We start from the raw sequence: 18,258 nt of genomic DNA, 5'->3' as shown, positions 1-18,258 counted from the left end.
ATTCTGTAACAGTTTAGCATCGCCGCTGCTGCTGCAACAATGTTGCAAGGCGACCTGATTTAATCTAAACGGGGTTGTACATGCATTCAAAAACAACAAAGCATGAGCTCGACGAAGAGGAATATGGTGAATAAGGAGGACTTGGAGGAGAGACTCAAAAAGCTCCTCGTGAGACTAGGCAATCTACAGGAGGGGAAACAGCTAGGTACCATGGTTCAAATCATGGAGGATCTACTCTCCCTGGCACAGACAGATGGTTGTGGTAAGCTGTGGTTGTAGTAACATGATCTGTTTTCTGATGTTGTGGTTGCAACTCTCCCCTTCAAATTATGGAGCTTTATGTTTCAGTTGTTTACAGTTGAAATTGGCTTTGCAAGACATGCCACTGGTGACAACCAAGAGGCTCTGTAAAACTTTTCTATATCTGACCACGCTTTCGTTTCCAAAATGGGCTGAGCGTATGGTCTATTTTTTACTCGGTGAGAGCATGAGGCTTACAGTATGAATGGATTTATTTCCAGCAGCTGAACTTTTCGAGGATAAAGAAGCGCACATGCCACTGATGATTGTACTGACATCCTACTCCAGCAGCAAGGGAGTCCAACAGGTAAGCAGGCCGCATCATCACACCTGTCATTCATGTGGAGTGGTGTAGGGGGATTCCAAAAAGATGCTTCAGTAATCCAGGTTATAACCAGGCTAAGTAGTAGTCCCTAATCCAGGTTAAATTAACCTTGAGGTAGTGGGAAATCACCTAATAGAAGAGCCTTTGTCCTTATTTCCTTAGCTAAATGACACCTGTGGGCTATCTCTTATCAATTTTACTTACCACTGCATGGGGATTAATTTAGCCAAATAAATGGTAAATGAGATAATAAACCAGCCTCGAATCCTCATTTTTTATAAGCTGTATGACACTTGTAGGCTGTCTATTAGCAGGTTTACTAAACATCTTCTTGGGATTCCCAGTTGGGTAGCTGCCAGCAATAGCTCCGAAGACACTTTAGGGAAACTCTGACTTTCACATTTTTGCAGGTGGGTTGGTCGTTGCTTTGCCGGCTAGTGGAAATATGCCCGACCACCTTGGACAAGTTGGCCCGGCCTATGGCTCTATCCAAGGACTGGGAAGTCCTGGGAGTTCACCAGTAAGTTTGAGATTGATCCAAGTAGTCCTGGTAGTTCAGTAATTTACCCAACTCAGTTAAGTGTAATAGATGGGTAAAAAGCCAAAAAGTCAGGTGGAGTGGGAAATTACACAATGTGTAGTCATTACTGCAATTTATGAATAAATGTAAAACTAGCATTTTTTGGTGACTGTGTGTGTGTGTGTGCGTGTGTGTGTACGACAGGCAGGTCCTCAAGGTGCTGGCCATGCACATCACTGAATGTGGGATCGTCACAGTCACCTTGCGAGCTCTGACTGGCCTGCTGCGATCACGTAAGTGGGCTAGATCTACCACGTTTTTGCCGCATTGAGACGGCGGGCGCTCATCTCTCTACATGTGCTGAATCACATGTCCAAAAACAATTCGCCATACATACAACAACACAATACAGCTCAGTCAGCAGATATGTGGTTCTGCTTTGTTGGTCTGGTTCTGCTGGAGCAGGGCCATCCCTCTGCTCTTAACCCTCTCAAAGCTCTTGAAGAACCAACTTTTCCTGGGAACACTTTTCCGTCCTATCGCCAACCACTTAACGTCCACTTACGAGTTCTTTCCTGTACTTTGCACATTCTCTGTTAGGCACTTGGCTATGTTACACTCTTGTCCACTGCATATCTTCAGCTGTTTTTTTTGTCCACTGGCTTTAGTCACTGTAGACAAAAATCATTTGCAAAGTGTAAAACGGTATTTCATATTTTATTTCTCCTTATGTCAGTTTTGCCTGTAACAGTAAGGAATTGTTTAACCATGTTTTTGGTGTACTACTGCTAAAGGATGAATGGGAGCCTACACAGACTGGCTGCGTCCACTTAAGGAGACGTTCAGTAGTAGTAGTCTCATGTAGGTCAGATTTTGGTTCCTGGGATTTAATTTATCAACTGAGGCCATTAGATTACATGGACTAAACTAGCAGGGTACACATACAGATCCCGTATTGCATAATGCAGCAGCGTGCTGCACACTACAGCTATTCACTAGCTCATCCGAGCCCCAGACTCGCTGGCTATTAACTGCTGTGCCAGCGTACAATGAAAGACTTTGAGGCTGGCCAACACAAATCACTGACTAGTGCCCCAATGCATCCATCCCCCCTTGGCTGCACGATAAATAACACATTGCCATACAATACTGTAGCCTACGCATGAGGAAATGTAAACAGATTATTATTTTGGTTGCATTTTACATCTGTGAGGTACAGTGTAATTATGCATTTGTAACTACGTATTAGTGTTTGATTGTAGCCTAGAGTGTAATTGTACAATACTATATGTTGTTACATGTAGATGTACTAAACATGTTCAATCCCTTTTTGTCCAGCTGACATGATGCTGATTTCAGGGCCGGCAACTCAAATCACTGACTAGTGCCTCAATGCACCTCCCTTGGCTTCAAGATAAACAAACACGTTGTCATATGCTGGTGGAAATGTAAACAGATTATATTGTGGTTTGGATTATATTTCAGTTGCAGCACTTGGATTAAGGGTAATTGAATGTGTGTGAATATGAAACGTTATGTAGATACACTTTATCTTAGTAGTAGCGTTTGATAGGCTAAGTACAGGGTACACAGTGCTCTACAGTGTAAAAAATGTACTCTTCTTCTTTCACCAGCTGACATAATGCTTCAGGTGCTGGAGGAAGATGTGGATGTGTTTGACCTGGTCGTGGAAGGGTTGAAGACTTTCCCAGACAGTGAAGATGTGCAACTCTGGGGCTGTCGGGCACTGCAAGTGCTCCTTGAAAGAGGTTTGCTACTGCGACACTGCAAACATTAACAACATTCAAAACTAACAAAAAAAACATTTAAAAGACATGTTTGTTTTGTTGTGCTTGCTCAACTAATGATACATGCAAAGTGTGATACATGATATAATTCTGCCCTGTCGTGACCATAGCAATGTGATAGGCAATTGCAACTGTGTTACTAGCAATATTGATCTATTATGATATTTTTCATGTATAATGTGTTTAAACTTTGTGTTTGGATATTAGTAAATACGGTCTAATTCGCTTTAACCTATGTATATCTGGCTGATGGTGTGGCAACTTCATGTCTTTATGTCCTTCCTACACAGTGTCTGAGGAGCACCTGGTGGACTTTGTGGACCGCCAGGACCACAGTGTCATCCTGAGAGCAGCCCACACCTTCAGACACAACCAGGAGCTCCTGCTGCACGCCTTCAGGGCCCTGCTGCCACTCGCTGGACCACGTAAGCAGCATTGGAATTCGGGGAATAAGTACTGTTTGTTAAGGTTTTCTGTGTAGATTGTACGTAGGGCTTCATGGGTAAGCGGTTAGGGCGTCAGACTTGTAGCCCAAAGGTTGCTGGTTCGACCCGCCAGGTTGGTGGGGGGAGTAATTAACCAGTGCTCTCCTCCATCCTTCTCCATGACTGAGGTACCATCCCGCCGCACTGCTCCCTTGGGGCGCCATTGGGGGCTGCTCCCTTGCACAAGTGATGCATAAAATGCAATTTCGTTGAGTGTGGTGTGCAGTGAACACTTGTGTGTTGTGGAGTGCTGTGTCACAATGACAATGGGAATTGGAGTTTCCCAGGTGGGCTTTCATGCTTTCTCTTTCACATTTGTAGGTTCTCTGTGTCCTTGGTCGCTTGCAGCACAGTTCTGGGGGCCAGGCGTTTCAGCTGATTTGAGTTGTGTCAACATGGTATTAGAGCAGTGTTTCTCAACAGGGGTGCCGGGGCACCCTGGGGTGCCGCGGGGCCCCCTCTGGGGTGCCTTGGGAACGTGGCTGATGAATAAAGTATGTAATATGATACATATTTGTCTAAATTGATAAGTTAATGCTAGTCAGTGGAATCTTTCATCTGCCATTTACGCACAATAAAGTAAATATAGGTCGCCCCAGTCAGCTGCAACTTTGAATGTAGGTTGTGTGACGTCTACAAATGTGTTTGGGGTGCCTTGAAATTTTTCATGAATTGAAAGGGTGCCTCGCCTAAAAAAAGGTTGAGAAACACTGTATTAGAGGAGCCCTCAGAGGTAGTCCGTTAGCCAGCAGCTTGGCCCATAAAAGCTTATAGACTCATTTGCAACTCCTGTGGTGCTTTAACAAGCCATCCTACCCATGCTGTGAGCGAGTGCTACAGTGGCAGACAGTACAGAAGCTTGGTCATACTTAATGATTTTAGCAGTGTTTGGGGTTTTTATGTCAACTTGTAAATTAAGTTGGCTGTGAAGCTGCTTAATTGACTGTAGTTTGTGTAATTGTGTGCTTTGACATGAAAATGTTTCCATGTTTATAATCTGATATTTATAGTGTTTAGGGCTGTGTTGGAGGACAGTGGCTACCCAATGCTATGGCTGTCAGACATACAGCACAGCCTGGTTTTAAAGACAGAGCACCAGTTTCACTGGAAACCAGATTGCTTGCCCGTGTGTGGCCCGTATTCATACCATTTTACGAGCCAATGACGTGTCACTGACAGAGGACATTGCTGCTGAGGAAAAACACATGTTCATGGTTTAGTCAGAGAAACAAGTTTAACTTGTTGCTACCATTGATTTGTCATGTGCATTCATACATCGACCGGCTCAAGATTAAATGTGGGAGTTAGCATGGGCATGGTTCTCTGTCAGTCTCAACGTTGAGACAAGAAAGCTCCCGCACACTGTTCACATTTGCAGTGTTTTACCAGAGATTCTTTAAGTATATAGAGATATGCCATTGTAATAGGTTGCTATGGGCACCTAACGTGACCAGGTTCCGGTCTGCCTAAAGGGGCGTGTCATAATACTCCTAGCATTGAATAGAACAGTCCTTAGGTCTGCCTAGGTCTGCCTAAAGGGGGATTTCCCCCCCTCCCCCTTGCAACAATAGAACCCGGAAACAATGGGCCAGTGGAACCTCTCTCTCTCTACTCTCTCTGGTTTTACTGTACTTGCGACGTTATGCTCAATAGAATGTGAACAGTGTGCGGTAGCTTTCTTGTCTCAACGTCAGTGACCCAGTGGTTCCACTCCTACGCACCTGGTCTAAGGAGCTGTGCAAGAATCCTAAAAATAGCTCTCTGTCAGTCTCAAAAAGCTTCTACTGGTCTACAACTACAGCATTATGCCAGGCTTTAACTACAGCATTATGTCTGTGTCTGTGTCTGTGTCTGTGTCTGTGTCTGTGTCTGTGTCTGTGTGTGCATGTTTGTGCACATGTGTGTGTGTGTTCATGTGTGTACCCATGTTTTTGTCATTACAGCCAGCAATGTGGAGATCCTCATGTCCAAGAAGGAGAAGTGCTACTGTTTAGTCAGCCAGGCCATGCTGGCCTTCCCACACTCAGAGCCCCTGCAGCAGGTCGGATGCTGCCTCCTAAAGAAGTTCACTTCTGGTGGGTAGAACTCACTGCAGACATCACTCAAGCTCTTTTTTAAGATATTTAGGCTTTTTCTGCCTTTATTGTGACAGGACAGTTACAGAGGGACAGGAAATGAGTGGGGAGACAGAGACGGGGAAGGTTCGGCAAATAGCCCGGGCCGGAATCGAACCTGGGTTGGCAGCTTAGTTACCCAGTGAATTGGTTAATAGCATGACTATTTAATAGCGGTATAGTTACTAGAGGAAAGTAACTTTATTGATCCCGAAGCTAGTTAAAGTTACAGTACAGTAGAATACTTTTTACTATGAAATGATTTTTTAATCTAGTCAATGATTTTTTTACTTTCAAATTTTGAATTGAAGATGCGTTTCAATGATGTGGAGTCAAAAGATTCATTTGAAGGCCAATAGGCTAGTGACTGCCCGCTGTTCATGCACTCCAAGCTGCTGGTACTGTATTGTTTGCTCCAATCACGGTGTTTGATTCACAGAGAGTTACTACAATATCCTGGTGCTGAATGGAGTGCACGGGGTCACAGTGAAGGCGTGCCTCACGTACCCTGAAAATGCCACTTTACAAGCATCGGCCCTCACCTGTCTAGCCGCTCTCAGTAAGTACATCTACTTTCTGCCTGTCTGTCTTGTCTGTCTGTCGATCGTGGTTCTCAGTCTTCTGCTAAACTGTTTTTTAGTACATTATATTCATGCACACATTCAGAGACGGTAATGGTGCAGATATTCCCCTCTCAGTGTTTACCACAGATATGCTGTATACTGTATATTGTCATATAAGTTGGAGGGGTGTTGGGGGGGGGGGGGTGGTCTCTGGTATCCAAGACATGGGGGGGGGGGGGGGGGGGTCTCTGGTGTCCAAGACATGACTACCATGATTGAGAAGGCTATGCTGTATCATTTCATATGAGATATGAAATGCCACACAAAAAATAAAATAAATAAATAAGCGAGCAGGCTTATGAGAATTCTAGCTAGCCAGCTTATGCAATTCTCGTAAAGCAACTTTTGCAATGCATTCTTGTCATGAGAGCTTGTCAAGGTGGGAGGCGTTTTTTTGCCCAGATGGCTGCTTAAACTCCTGAACTATGAACTGCTGGGGGAAACCCTGGGTGCATTCCAATATGCAGACTTCTGTCCTCCACTTGTGCTTGTGGCCTCGCATTTTGCTGACACCCCGTCTCTGTGGAGAAAACAATAAAGTTTCCCCGCTGTCAGCCTAGCCAAAACATTTTTTGGGGGACTGTTCTTCATTCACCACCCTGATTCGGTGACGTCATCATGAGGTCACAAACAGGCAAGTGAGCAAGGGAGGACGGAAGTCCGCATATTGGAATCCAGTCCCTGCCTCTACACACACGCCCATAGTGCACTATGGCCTACTAGTACAGACGACGGCAATTGAAAGAAGCCTGTTGATCCCTCTTCAGATAACTACCAGTTTATGGGAAGCTTGGCAGACCACCACACATTCCCTCAAGGAGTTTGGTGTGACAGCCAAGCAAACAAATCCCAAAATCTGCACATAAATAACAAGTCTGACAATCTGTCTGACACCTAATCAAATCCTATTACTGCATTACTCACTCTCTCATCAGCAGCAACAATTGTGCTGAACAAAGCTCTGAAGTATTAGGGGCGTGAAGGAGAGGCTATATGTAGCAAATCCCAAATCTGAACATGAATTGAAGTTTATAGAACTAAGAACAAAAAAATACACATTCATCTTAAAATTGCGTGCTGTTCTTGGTGAAGTGAATTGAAGGAACGAAAAATAAAGACAGGTGTGGCGAACTTTATTTTTCATTCCTTCATGATTTGAAGTTTGTCTGACAAATCACATCCCATGACTTCTGAATCTCCCTGCTCTCTCTCCAGCAAAAACGATAGTGCTGAACAAAGCGCTGGAGAGTGAGAGAAGCGAGGAGGAGGAGGAGGAGGAGGTGGAGGAGGAGAAGGAGCAGGAGTTGGTGGCAGGAGAGAGGCAGCCCCATGTGGAGAGGCGGCCTCAGGCGAGGGTGGAGGAGGGCCCGGGGCTGTGTTGGATGGAGGCCACCTGTACAGCACTGGAGCTGCACACTGCAGACGCTGCCGTGCAGGTCACTTTATGTTTTATGTCTTTGGAAATTATGCTCATATCATTTACAGTTACACTCTGTTACAGGTATTTAACTGTCCCTGTTACATTGACTAGGCACAATCAGTTCAATATAGTATGTAAAGGCATGTAGCATTATTTCACAGTATCTTAGGGGTAGGGATAGGTAGACATACAGTGTTATTACATTCTAGTAAAAAAAAAATCTTAAAGAGTTTGTTGTATTTTATAGATTTAGTAGCATATGCTTGATATGCTTGATGTATAGTTGTACTAGTATTTGTAAATGGCTTAAAAATATGGCTGTCCATGAAATGACAAAAATAAAAAATTCAAGGGAATAGAACAGAAATGAATCAGAAGTATAAGTACATAAAAGACAAACTCAACTAGCATAGGAATGAGGCAGAAAAGGTCCCTAAATCTGACCTGGGAACAGCACTAACACCTGCTATGCTGTGCTGTATTGTGCAGGAGGCAGCATGTTTGGCACTTGACAGCCTGTTGCTGCACGGCGGTGGGCACATTTGGAACAGCGTTTGCGAAGAGCAGGAGGGGAGGTATACTTTTACTTACACGCGCACCCAAGCACGCACGCACGAACGCACACACACACACACACACACACACACACACACACACACACAAACTGAATACATTTGCTGTATGTTCTCTCACTTTCTCTTTGAGTTCCTCTCTCCCTCTCTCTCTCATTTGCTCCCTTTTTCACAAGCACACAAACACAGACAGCATTTCAATATGTTTGTCATTTACCAACCTAGTGTCTGTGTGTGGTCTTTTCTTTTCTTTTCTTTTCTTTTACTTTTTATTATTTCAGGACATTGCACATGAATAAACATATACATACTGTACATGTAAATGTGCCAGATTTTAGCATAGAGGCATAGTGGACCATCTGGTGTCCAGAAATAGGCAGGTGTATACAAGCATAGCAATGAAAATCACAGCATTTTACATAAAATCACGTGCATTTTATACAAAAACATTGTTGGTAAGAAAATAAATGGTACAAATACAGTCTTTATGCGTCTTTGTGCCTTTATGACTCTGTGTGTGTGTGTGTGTGTGTGTACATGTGTGTGTGTTAGGGGTCCGGTCCACAGGAAGATCATGGCGGCGATGCTGCTCCACTCCAGCTGTATAGGCGTCTTCCAGGCCTCCGCCGCCGCACTCTGCACACTCATACAGCGCAGTGGTGAGACACACACACACACACACACACACACACACACACACACACACACACACACACACACACACACACACACACACACACACACACACACACACACACACACACACACACACACACACACCAACCCCTGCCCCCCAACACACACACACACACACACACACACACACACACACACACACACACACACACACACACACACACCAACCCCTGCCCCTGCCCCCCCAACACACACACACACACACACACACACACACACACACACACACACACACACACACACACACACACACACACACACACACACACACATACCAACCCCTGCCCCCCCAACACACACACACACACACACACACACACACACACCAATAAAACACAATGAACATATTCCCATGAGTTGTAAATTGGTTGCCATTATCAAGATTATTTACATGACATGAACAGCAGTCTGGTTCACCAGACTTAAGGGCAGAATTCATGGTGTGGGCCTGTGACTTTAAGTGTGTGTGTGTGTGTGTGTGTGTGTGTGTGTGTGTGTGTGTGTGTGTGTGTGTGTGTGTGTGTGTGTGTGTGTGTGTGTGTGTGTGTGTGTGTGTGTGTGTGTGTGTGTGTGTGTGTGTGTTTGTGTGTACATGCATATGCGTGTTTGCGTGTAGGTAAGGTGAGGGGCCAGCTGCTGTCCCATGGGATCCATTTCAACATTGTGGAGATCATCAAGAGGCACATGAAGTCCCGCAAGGTCTCCAGCAGCGGCCTCAGGCTCCTCCACAAGCTCTTCCACGGATGGTGAGCCAGCCAGCTGCTCTACACACCACTCTTTTAACCCACTAAAACACAGCGTTATAAATTTGCTTTTACCAGAATGGCAATGACCAAGTCGTAGTGCATTACTAAAGGCTCTGTCTTATGTCATAGTAGAGTAGTACTATGGTAATTAACCTTTCAATGACTATTAGAACGTGCCTCAGACGGTACAGCGTGCCTCAGATGTTACGGCGTGCATTATGGGGCTACAGCCATACTATGCAATATTTCAGGTGAAGTCTCTTGAAATCCATACTGCCACGATGAAACATCGGGATTCGTCTTCCATGGTTGTAATAAGTCTAAACTACTGAACAAAGTTCAATCTTCAAAATAAAAATGCCTCAAACCAAAAGTTGCATGGTGTCCAGGGCCACCAGCCAAAATGGCAAGTAGATGTTAATCGTACTAGCCAAACACACTCTCACTAATAGGTCAAAGTGGCTAGCTAGTTGGGTTTTTTTTCTACCAGCCGAATGGAAATTTCAACAGAATTTGGCTGGTTGGCTGGTGTAAATGTAGAGCCCTGACAGAGTCACTTTGACATCACAACCACTTCATTACATTGTTATTGATTATTAGACATCTTATTTTAGCCTATATGATTGAAGTGCAGCCTGACCAAGACAACAATGTAGAAGACAGTGCTTGGTCTCATGAACCTGAGATCAACGGGCAGTGTTGCGGACAGATTCTAGTTTAGGAATGTGTTTTGCATGCTGGGGTGGTGACGTGCTTAGATTGGGTCACGTGGTGATTTAGATTTTGTATATCACCTGGCGCTGGGAATATGGCGGCTAAGTTGTAGATTGAGTGGGTATCTGGGGAGTGCTCACCTTTTGTTGACCGCACTTTAAATGCTTAGAACCGCTCCTTGACCACGCTACACCCCTTGGTTTTATGCTCATGAACCGCTCTTTGACCACGCTACTCTGTGCACACTTTGAACTTAAATTGCACAGCGCATTAACACTTTTCCTGCAAGTTTGCACACTTGGCTTCGTTACTTCAAACGTCTGGATTTTAACTGTCATGAATGGAACACTGTTTAACCCTCGAAGATAAGTAAATAAAGCAAACGGAAACGTGGAAGATCTTGAAAGCTTCTTTGCATTAATAGCGTGTCGGGCAAATACTTCTCCCCAGTATAGCTGCTCGGCGGCTAAAACATTTGTTGGATCAGCCGCCACTTCAGGCAGCTTCCAAATGGCTCTATGACTATGTACTACTGGGCAGAGTTACATCCAATCAGAGTTACTGATTCTGATGACATATGAATAGCATTTGTTTTTCATTGGTTCAGTGGTTTGCCAGACTCAGAAAAACAAAGCTGGCTTCTCAGACAGGCTCAAATATTACATTTAATGCAGTGTTACAAGCACACCTCTCAGGGTTGTTTGGTTTTTTTAACAGGAGGGCAAGTTTAGACGAGGCCGCCATGGCCATGGAACAGATCCTGAAAGTTATGGTCAAGCACAACTTCAATCCTCAGATTCAGTTAGATGGCCTGCAAGCTAGCCTAACCTTCCTCAGCCCAGGTAAGTGACTTTTAACACAACATGTTTTTGAGATTTCCAGCAAAACCCTTCAGCTTACAGCACAAAAGTACAAAGCGGATTCCAAAAAAGTTGGGACACTTTGTATTTGGTGAATAAAATCAAAATTGTGGCATTTTCAAAACATTCAATATGTTAACAAGGTAGAACATCATATACAGACAACATATCAGTTGTTAAAGTCAAACAGAATTATTGTTTTGAGGTAATTATGTGGTCATTTAAAATTTCACCCTTGCAACAAATCCCAAAAAAGTTGGGACAGGGCCAATAAAATGCTTTTTATATTGGATAAGACTAAACACAACGCAAGGGATGAGACTGAACAGTTAAATATTTTGACTGATGGCATAATTGTATTCAAAAATTAAATCTTTTGATGTGCGAGACATGATTTCAGCAGCTCAACTGATAGGTGTGTTCTTCAACTTGTTTACCTTTTTGTTATGCTTAATATGTGGCATATCCTGACTGCAAGAAAACAATTTTGTGACCTGTTTACTCTTATGATGGAACCACACTGTTGGAACATAGAAGAGATTGACATTTGCCACCGTTATGGGGCAATATCTAAAGGCGGTGCTCCAAAATATAATGCCTTGGTAGCTATGCATGCTGTTTAAAGTCTGTATTTATCATTCAACATTCATTTGAATGCTCTACATGAGCAAGAAGACCATAACCAAGGCACCTCTGCCCCCATTTACCATCATATATGCTCTCTTTAAGACTGAAAACTAAATCAAGCTGAAGTATGCACTTTCTATAAAACCTGGAGGGTGCATGACTCCTAGATTTTAAAAAAGGATGAAATATTTTCCATTCTGTAATCAGAGGACAGTTTCACACGTCTCAAAGGTCCATCTAGAATTAGCTTTCTGCATGCAACACTGTTTAATGTCTGCATCATGTGCATTAATCAAGTGTTGTGTTTATGGTCATTTTTTCGAGAGCTGTCATTGTTGGAGTGTCATAGTTTGCTTATTGACGATGAGTATGTCATGATCTCATAACTCATGCAATGATTACACAGAACTCTATATTACGGAAATAGGCCTTATATGCCTGCAATTTTGATAATTCAATCTTTCTGTGTAATAGATAAATAATTAGCCCCTCAAAATCTTCGCTTCTGAGTGCCACAGCCTCTCTGTGATGGTATTTTATTTGTGCATTCATGTTGGCAGTCAATATAGTTCATTTTAAAATATTCTTCCTTGTGTTATTTTTAGAATTATCCAACTATTACAACATGTTTTGGCCCTGTCCCAACTTTTTTGAGATTTGTTGCATGGGTCAAATTTGAAATGATAACATAATTACCTCAAAACAATAATTCTGCTTGACTTTAACAACTGATATGTTGTCGGTACATAATGCTCTACCTTATTAACATATTGGATGTTTTGAAAATGCCAGCATTTTTATTTTATTCACAACATACAAAGTGTCCCAACTTTTTTGGAATCCGCTTTGTATTATGATATACAGATATACAGGCAAATCATGAATTGAAATACACTAATACATGGAGATAAACTGAGTGGAATAAGCTTTTAAGTGGCTTTCAACAGGTTTGAGATTAGCAACAAAACACACTTTGCTATGCTTACAGCAATAAAATATTTTGATGTGCAGAGATGCAAATCATGACATACATTCTAATAATGGAGTGGAATAAGCATTTATCCAGAAAGCGAAACTCTTAAAATAAAAAAAAATACCTAGTTATTATACTTTGTAAATGAATGTATTTCTGTTTCTGTTGATTCACTGTGTTGAGCAGACAGGAGTCTGCAGGAGCATGGCCAATCCGTGGCCGACCCAGACACAGAGGACGTGTCCCTCAGGGTGCTGAAGAACCAGTGTGTTCTGGAAGGGGCTCACACCACCTACCTAGAGGCCCTCAACAGGGTAACCACTCCAAACCATCCGTATAACATATGTATTGTTTGTCAGAGTGACACAGTACTACAAACAGGCCCTTGAACAACATTACATTACACTTATCTGATGCTTTGTCCAAAGCGACCCACATGTATTACAGGGTATTGGGTACAGTCCCTGGAACAATTGAGGATTAGGTGCCTTGCTCAAGGGCTTACCCCATGGCTGCCCACACTACACTTGCATTGAGCGGCCATTTTGGGTTAACAAGACCATGCCCTATCAAAATGACTGAGGAAGCAATAGCACAAATGCACCCTCCAACTGACAATTTTGACGGGACGGCAATTGCTAATATCCTGTGCTACCAGAACCATAGACTGTGCCCATTTCCATAAAACATATAAAATGTGGTGTCTGTGTGTGTGTGCGTGTGTGTTTGTGTTATGCGTCCAGTTCATCAGCAATAAGGACATTCAGGAGCATGGCCTGCGTGTGCTGTCGGAGCTGGCCGAGTGCTCGGGGGCCGTGGACTTGATGTGTCAGCAGGGGGCCATAGACACCGTGCTGCACACACTACAGATGTTTCCCAGGAAACGTGGTGAGCTGGACAAACACTGTGATGAACTCTGCACACAATGAGGACTAAAACTTCAAACGGAAATGGAAGCAACAGGAAGCCACATGCATGCTCTAATTATTATCGAACAGGAAGTAACAGATCCTGTTTCTACGTTGCCTGGTAACCTCAGCTCAGACAGTTACCCCAAAATCATCTTTGTTGAGATATGGAGGGATATGATGAATATACTATATACGGGATGATGGCTCCTGAAGTAATATGCAGAAATAAAAGAAATATAAGAAATCCTTCATCCCCTCAGCTGTAGCCCTACTTAACAAAAGATGAACAATGACCAGCTATCCAGTCTCAGCATGCATGTATTGTCTTGTCTTGTTTTGTCCTGTTTTGTCAAGTCTTGTCTGATGTCTGTGAGAATGACTGGAGCCACGCCAACGATAATTTTCTGTTTCATGTGTAACAGACAATGAAGTTTTATGTAATCTAATCTAATCTAGTTAGGTGGAGCCAGAACTAGAAGTATTATTTCCTTTCCTAATTATTATTTTCTTTTCTCCTCAGAAATCCACTATTGGGGGTTAAGCCTCCTGTTCTACCTCATCAGTAAGAAGAAGCTCTCACGCACTATTGTCCCTGTCCTGGCCTCTGTGCTGGCCCAGTCTGTACGGCAGTACAGCGAAGACATGGAGATGCGCAAGAAAGTGAGTAACACCTCGCCAGATAGAGTAGAGAGAGGTTCCATTGGCCCATTGTTTCCGGGTTCTACTATTGCAAGGGGGAGGGGGGGGAAATCCCCCTTTAGGCAGACCTAAGGACTGTTCTATTCAATGCTAGGAGTATTATGACACGCCCCTTTAGGCAGACCGGAACCTGGTCATGTTAGGTGCCCATAGCAACCTATTACATTGGCATATCTCTATATACTTAAAGAATCTCTGACCTCGCTACACTAGAGCCCGCTTCGGACGGGATAAATATTACCTATGGACCCCTGGTAATTCGCAATTACCCCCGGACCCCTGTGATTTTTCGGGGCGCATTCGGACGGGATAAATAAACGTCTGTTATTTGCTCAATTCACAGACATTACAAGGGGGTGCAGACGGCGTGCCTATGTGAAATTACCCCAGGACGTCTGTGTTTCGCTGAATTACAGTAGGTAATTCGCGGCGGAATTATTACCTCTCAATCGCGGACATGGCACATTTGCACATGACTAAAAACTCTGTAGTTATTCTCTGTAGTTATTCCGAATTACCGGGGGTCCATAGGTATTAAAAGTCCCGTCCGAATCGGGCTTAGAAGGGGAATAGAAGGCTGTAAAGGTGTAATGTGAAGCATGGTAGCCAAAACTGGTAGGCTACCACAGTCAAATCCAAGTGAGTGTGAAGCATTTTTTCTTTCTACTTGCAGAGGCAAGAGGTAAACACAATATATAAATGGAAGTTTTGGGCTGTCTCCACTATTTTGCGAAAACTTTCCTACACCAATTTGGTGTACATGGAATATTTAAAATGCCTGTCAAGTGTCTCCTTCTATCATGCTGTGAAGCGTGATGTTAATGACATCTCTCTCTCTCTCTCTCTCTCTCTCTCTCTCTCTCTCTCTCTCTCTCTCTCTCTCTCTCTCTCTCTCTCCCTCTCTCTCTCTCTCTCTCTAGGGCTTCCTGGCTGCATGGAAGTTGATGGATACCTCTAGTGATGCTGCCTTTGCTCTGGAGAGCGAAAACTTTGCTAAGGAGATCTTCGAGCAACTCCGACAACACGCCATAGAACACCGAAACGATGCCGTAAGATATGAGCAGACTATACTTAGTTTAGTTTAGTTTATTTGATAGGGACAGATACATAACATGTAGGTTGCTAATTTCCAATGCCCGTCCCTAACTTCTCAGAATCATGAAACGCTACTCTTATGTTGAGCTGCTACCTACACAGTAGCGTTTCTATTTTACAGTATTCATTTATTTAGGCTACCTAATCCCCTTATCGTGAAGCACTTTGGTGCAGCTAAGTTGCCTTAAAATGTGCTGTAAAAATACAAATGACTTGACATCAGCAAGTCAGGAACACACATTTGCCACAAACTCTAACGCTGGAGACACATGGAGGCAGGTTTCAGGGTTACCTTCTGGCAGATCAATGGTCAACAGGTCAAAGCAGCGAATCAGATTGATTAAAACATTTGTTGTATGTTGGTGTGATTCTGGCTGTACCAGTGACTGACAACTGCCCATTGACTTGTGGACGGTGGTGGCTCAGCTGGTAGAGGTGCCAAAGTTTGAGCCCCGTTTGGCCTGACCCCATCTTTGTGTCCTTGCGCAAGATACTTAACCCCAAGTTGCTCCTGGTGGCAGGGTGGTACCCTGGGTGGCAGCCACGGCCACCGGTGTATGAGTGTGAGAGTGAATGGGTGAATGTGAGGCATAAGTAAATGTAAAGCGCTTTGAGTCGTGGAAGGAGTGGAAAGGCGCTATATAAATGCAGTCCATTTACCATTTACCATTTGTGTTCTGCAGCTGCACAGGTTAAGCTGTCTGTGCTTGTCCAAGATGGCGGCCGATGTTGAGATCAGATACAGCATGCTGGAGAAGGCCTGCGAGGCCGGCGACCTGCTCATGGCTGAGTGTTTGATACAGCTGGGCGCTGACATCAACAAGAAGACCAAAACAGACTCCCTCATTTACCAGGCAAGAGATGACTCCAGTTCTCATTTGATTGATTTGATTTTTTTTCTACCATACAATTATTGGGTACAGGGTGCTATGAAATATAGGCTATTGCCTACAGAAGACTTAGCCATGCTGTGCCCTCCTAGTGACACAACACCTTGAGCATTGCTGCTAGTCAGGTCAAGAGCAATGCAAGTACTTTCTGAGCTCCCGAATTAATGGGAACTCCTCCCACTTTTGTCAGGAAGCAAACAACCATTAGCAAACCAAGGGAGGTGGGTCAACCATGCAATTTGGGAAATGTTAATTGTTATGCTCTTGGTCAGACCAAGTCTCAAAGAGATTTTAAAGTCGATGATAGTCAGGCTACAGAAGACTAGGGGTAATTATTTTGTGATGGACTATGCATGCGTGTGTGCGTGCGTGCATGTAGCCGTGCACCCACTGTGCGTACGTATGCATATAGTCTGTGTCTGTGCACATGCATGTGTGAATCTGTGTGTGTCTACGTATATATGTTTGCTTGGCATATCCTGTAAGGACATGACCTAGTCCTTACCTGTGCGCCTGCGTTTCTACCATACACCCTGGGTACAGGGTGACATGACATGTGGGCTATTGCCTACAGAAGACTAGTTCTGTTCTGATGGACTGTGCATGCAATGTGGCTACATATGCATATGCATGTTGTCTGTGCTCGTGCATGTGTGAGTCTCTGTGTCTGCATATATCTTTGTTTGCATTACATATACCTGTGCGCCTGTGCTTTGGCAGGTGTGTGAGAGGGGCGGTCCCCTGGCCCTGGTGGAGCTCCTCCTGAGTGCAGGTGTGCATGAGCAGCACCTGCGCGGGGCCCTGGGCGCGTGCGTGAGGCGGGGGGACGGGCCCGTGGCCATCCTGCTGCTGGGCCGCCTGGGTCTGGACCTGAACAACAGCGCCCTCTGCCTGGGGGGCTTCAGGCTGGGACGCATGGAGGCCGCCTGGCTCAGCCCACTGCTGGCGGAGCGCAGGGTGCCCCCTAGTGCACACAGGAGGAACTGTGAGTCTCTTCCCTCTTCTAGCTTCTTGATTTTCTGCACATTCTCTTGATTGATTGATTGATTGATTGATTGATTGATGGTAGAATCCCCTTAATTGTGCACCGTTCCACCAGTGGAACACTATAATAGTCACAAATAACCTTATACTAACACAGTGCTTCACCACTATGACAGTACACAGCTGTTGGTAATACATTACAATTTGGTCATTGTCATTCTGGTACCAGCAAATTTACAACAGGCGTGTGTACCGTCTCTTACTGGGTTAAAAACTTGTAGCTTTGCTGTCATGACTACAAAGTTTGGGCGAGCTTAGTTTGGACAAGCTGACACAACCAGGAGGACGGGCTTATCCCACGTCTATCTATCCCTCTGAAAGTACTTTTCAATTGAAGCAATAACCAGCTTGGCCAGACTGACTTCGTCGCAGAAGTGTTGTGTCACAGAAAGTATAGGCTAACACACTTGTAACATTGCATCTCGTGTCGTAAATGCACACAGGTGCTGTAAAGTTAATATAAGTGTGTGTGTGTGTGTGTGTGTGTGTCTGTGTCTGTGTGTCTGTGCTCATTCCTAGGTAAAGGCTATACTTTAGCACGGCAGATCCAGGCCCTCCAGAAGAAGAGAGGAGCCGCGGGGTCCCAAAGCATCCTGAATGACCTCACCGCCGGGTACTTCTCTGGGGAGGAGAGTGATGACTCCAGCCACATCTCCCTGGAGGACAGCCTCGTCTTCACGTTCGAGGACATCGAGAGTGATAGTGGGTCTTTACATGTTCTGCATTTGGGATGTCATGTTTTGAAGATTTTTAATATACAATCATATACGTAGTTTACTGTTAGTGAGTGGGATGTGACACTGATGTATACTGTTAGTGAGTGTGATGTGACACTG

The 18,258-nt window shown here is 44.2% G+C and overlaps 1 protein-coding gene across 2 annotated transcripts in view; it reads left to right on the top strand.

The window, feature by feature from the left end:
• The first annotated feature begins 90 nt into the window (after positions 1-90).
• The window catches only part of lrrk2 (leucine-rich repeat kinase 2), a 44,420-nt gene continuing 26,252 nt past the window's right edge, over positions 91-18,258 (top strand). Inside the window, exons 1-20 of one of the 2 annotated variants that reach the window (XM_063197033.1) lie at positions 91-262; positions 525-607; positions 1,036-1,145; positions 1,350-1,438; positions 2,780-2,914; positions 3,244-3,378; positions 5,382-5,513; positions 5,992-6,111; positions 7,391-7,611; positions 8,085-8,170; positions 8,720-8,826; positions 9,480-9,609; positions 11,041-11,165; positions 12,970-13,097; positions 13,527-13,671; positions 14,215-14,354; positions 15,314-15,442; positions 16,172-16,342; positions 17,099-17,363; positions 17,942-18,124. In XM_063197033.1, the coding sequence (XP_063053103.1) occupies positions 103-262; positions 525-607; positions 1,036-1,145; positions 1,350-1,438; positions 2,780-2,914; positions 3,244-3,378; positions 5,382-5,513; positions 5,992-6,111; positions 7,391-7,611; positions 8,085-8,170; positions 8,720-8,826; positions 9,480-9,609; positions 11,041-11,165; positions 12,970-13,097; positions 13,527-13,671; positions 14,215-14,354; positions 15,314-15,442; positions 16,172-16,342; positions 17,099-17,363; positions 17,942-18,124 (2,794 nt within the window). In that variant the 5' untranslated portion in view covers positions 91-102. Of the gene's footprint in view, positions 263-521; positions 608-1,035; positions 1,146-1,349; positions 1,439-2,779; positions 2,915-3,243; positions 3,379-5,381; positions 5,514-5,991; positions 6,112-7,390; positions 7,612-8,084; positions 8,171-8,719; positions 8,827-9,479; positions 9,610-11,040; positions 11,166-12,969; positions 13,098-13,526; positions 13,672-14,214; positions 14,355-15,313; positions 15,443-16,171; positions 16,343-17,098; positions 17,364-17,941; positions 18,125-18,258 lie in introns of both variants that reach the window. The other variant, XM_063197032.1, reaches the window with a different exon arrangement.

This window comes from Engraulis encrasicolus, chromosome 4 (genome assembly GCF_034702125.1).
Source record: "Engraulis encrasicolus isolate BLACKSEA-1 chromosome 4, IST_EnEncr_1.0, whole genome shotgun sequence".
NCBI lineage: Eukaryota > Metazoa > Chordata > Actinopteri > Clupeiformes > Engraulidae > Engraulis > Engraulis encrasicolus.
Note: the sequence above shows the minus strand (reverse complement) of the source record. Positions and strands in the feature narration are given on the sequence as shown.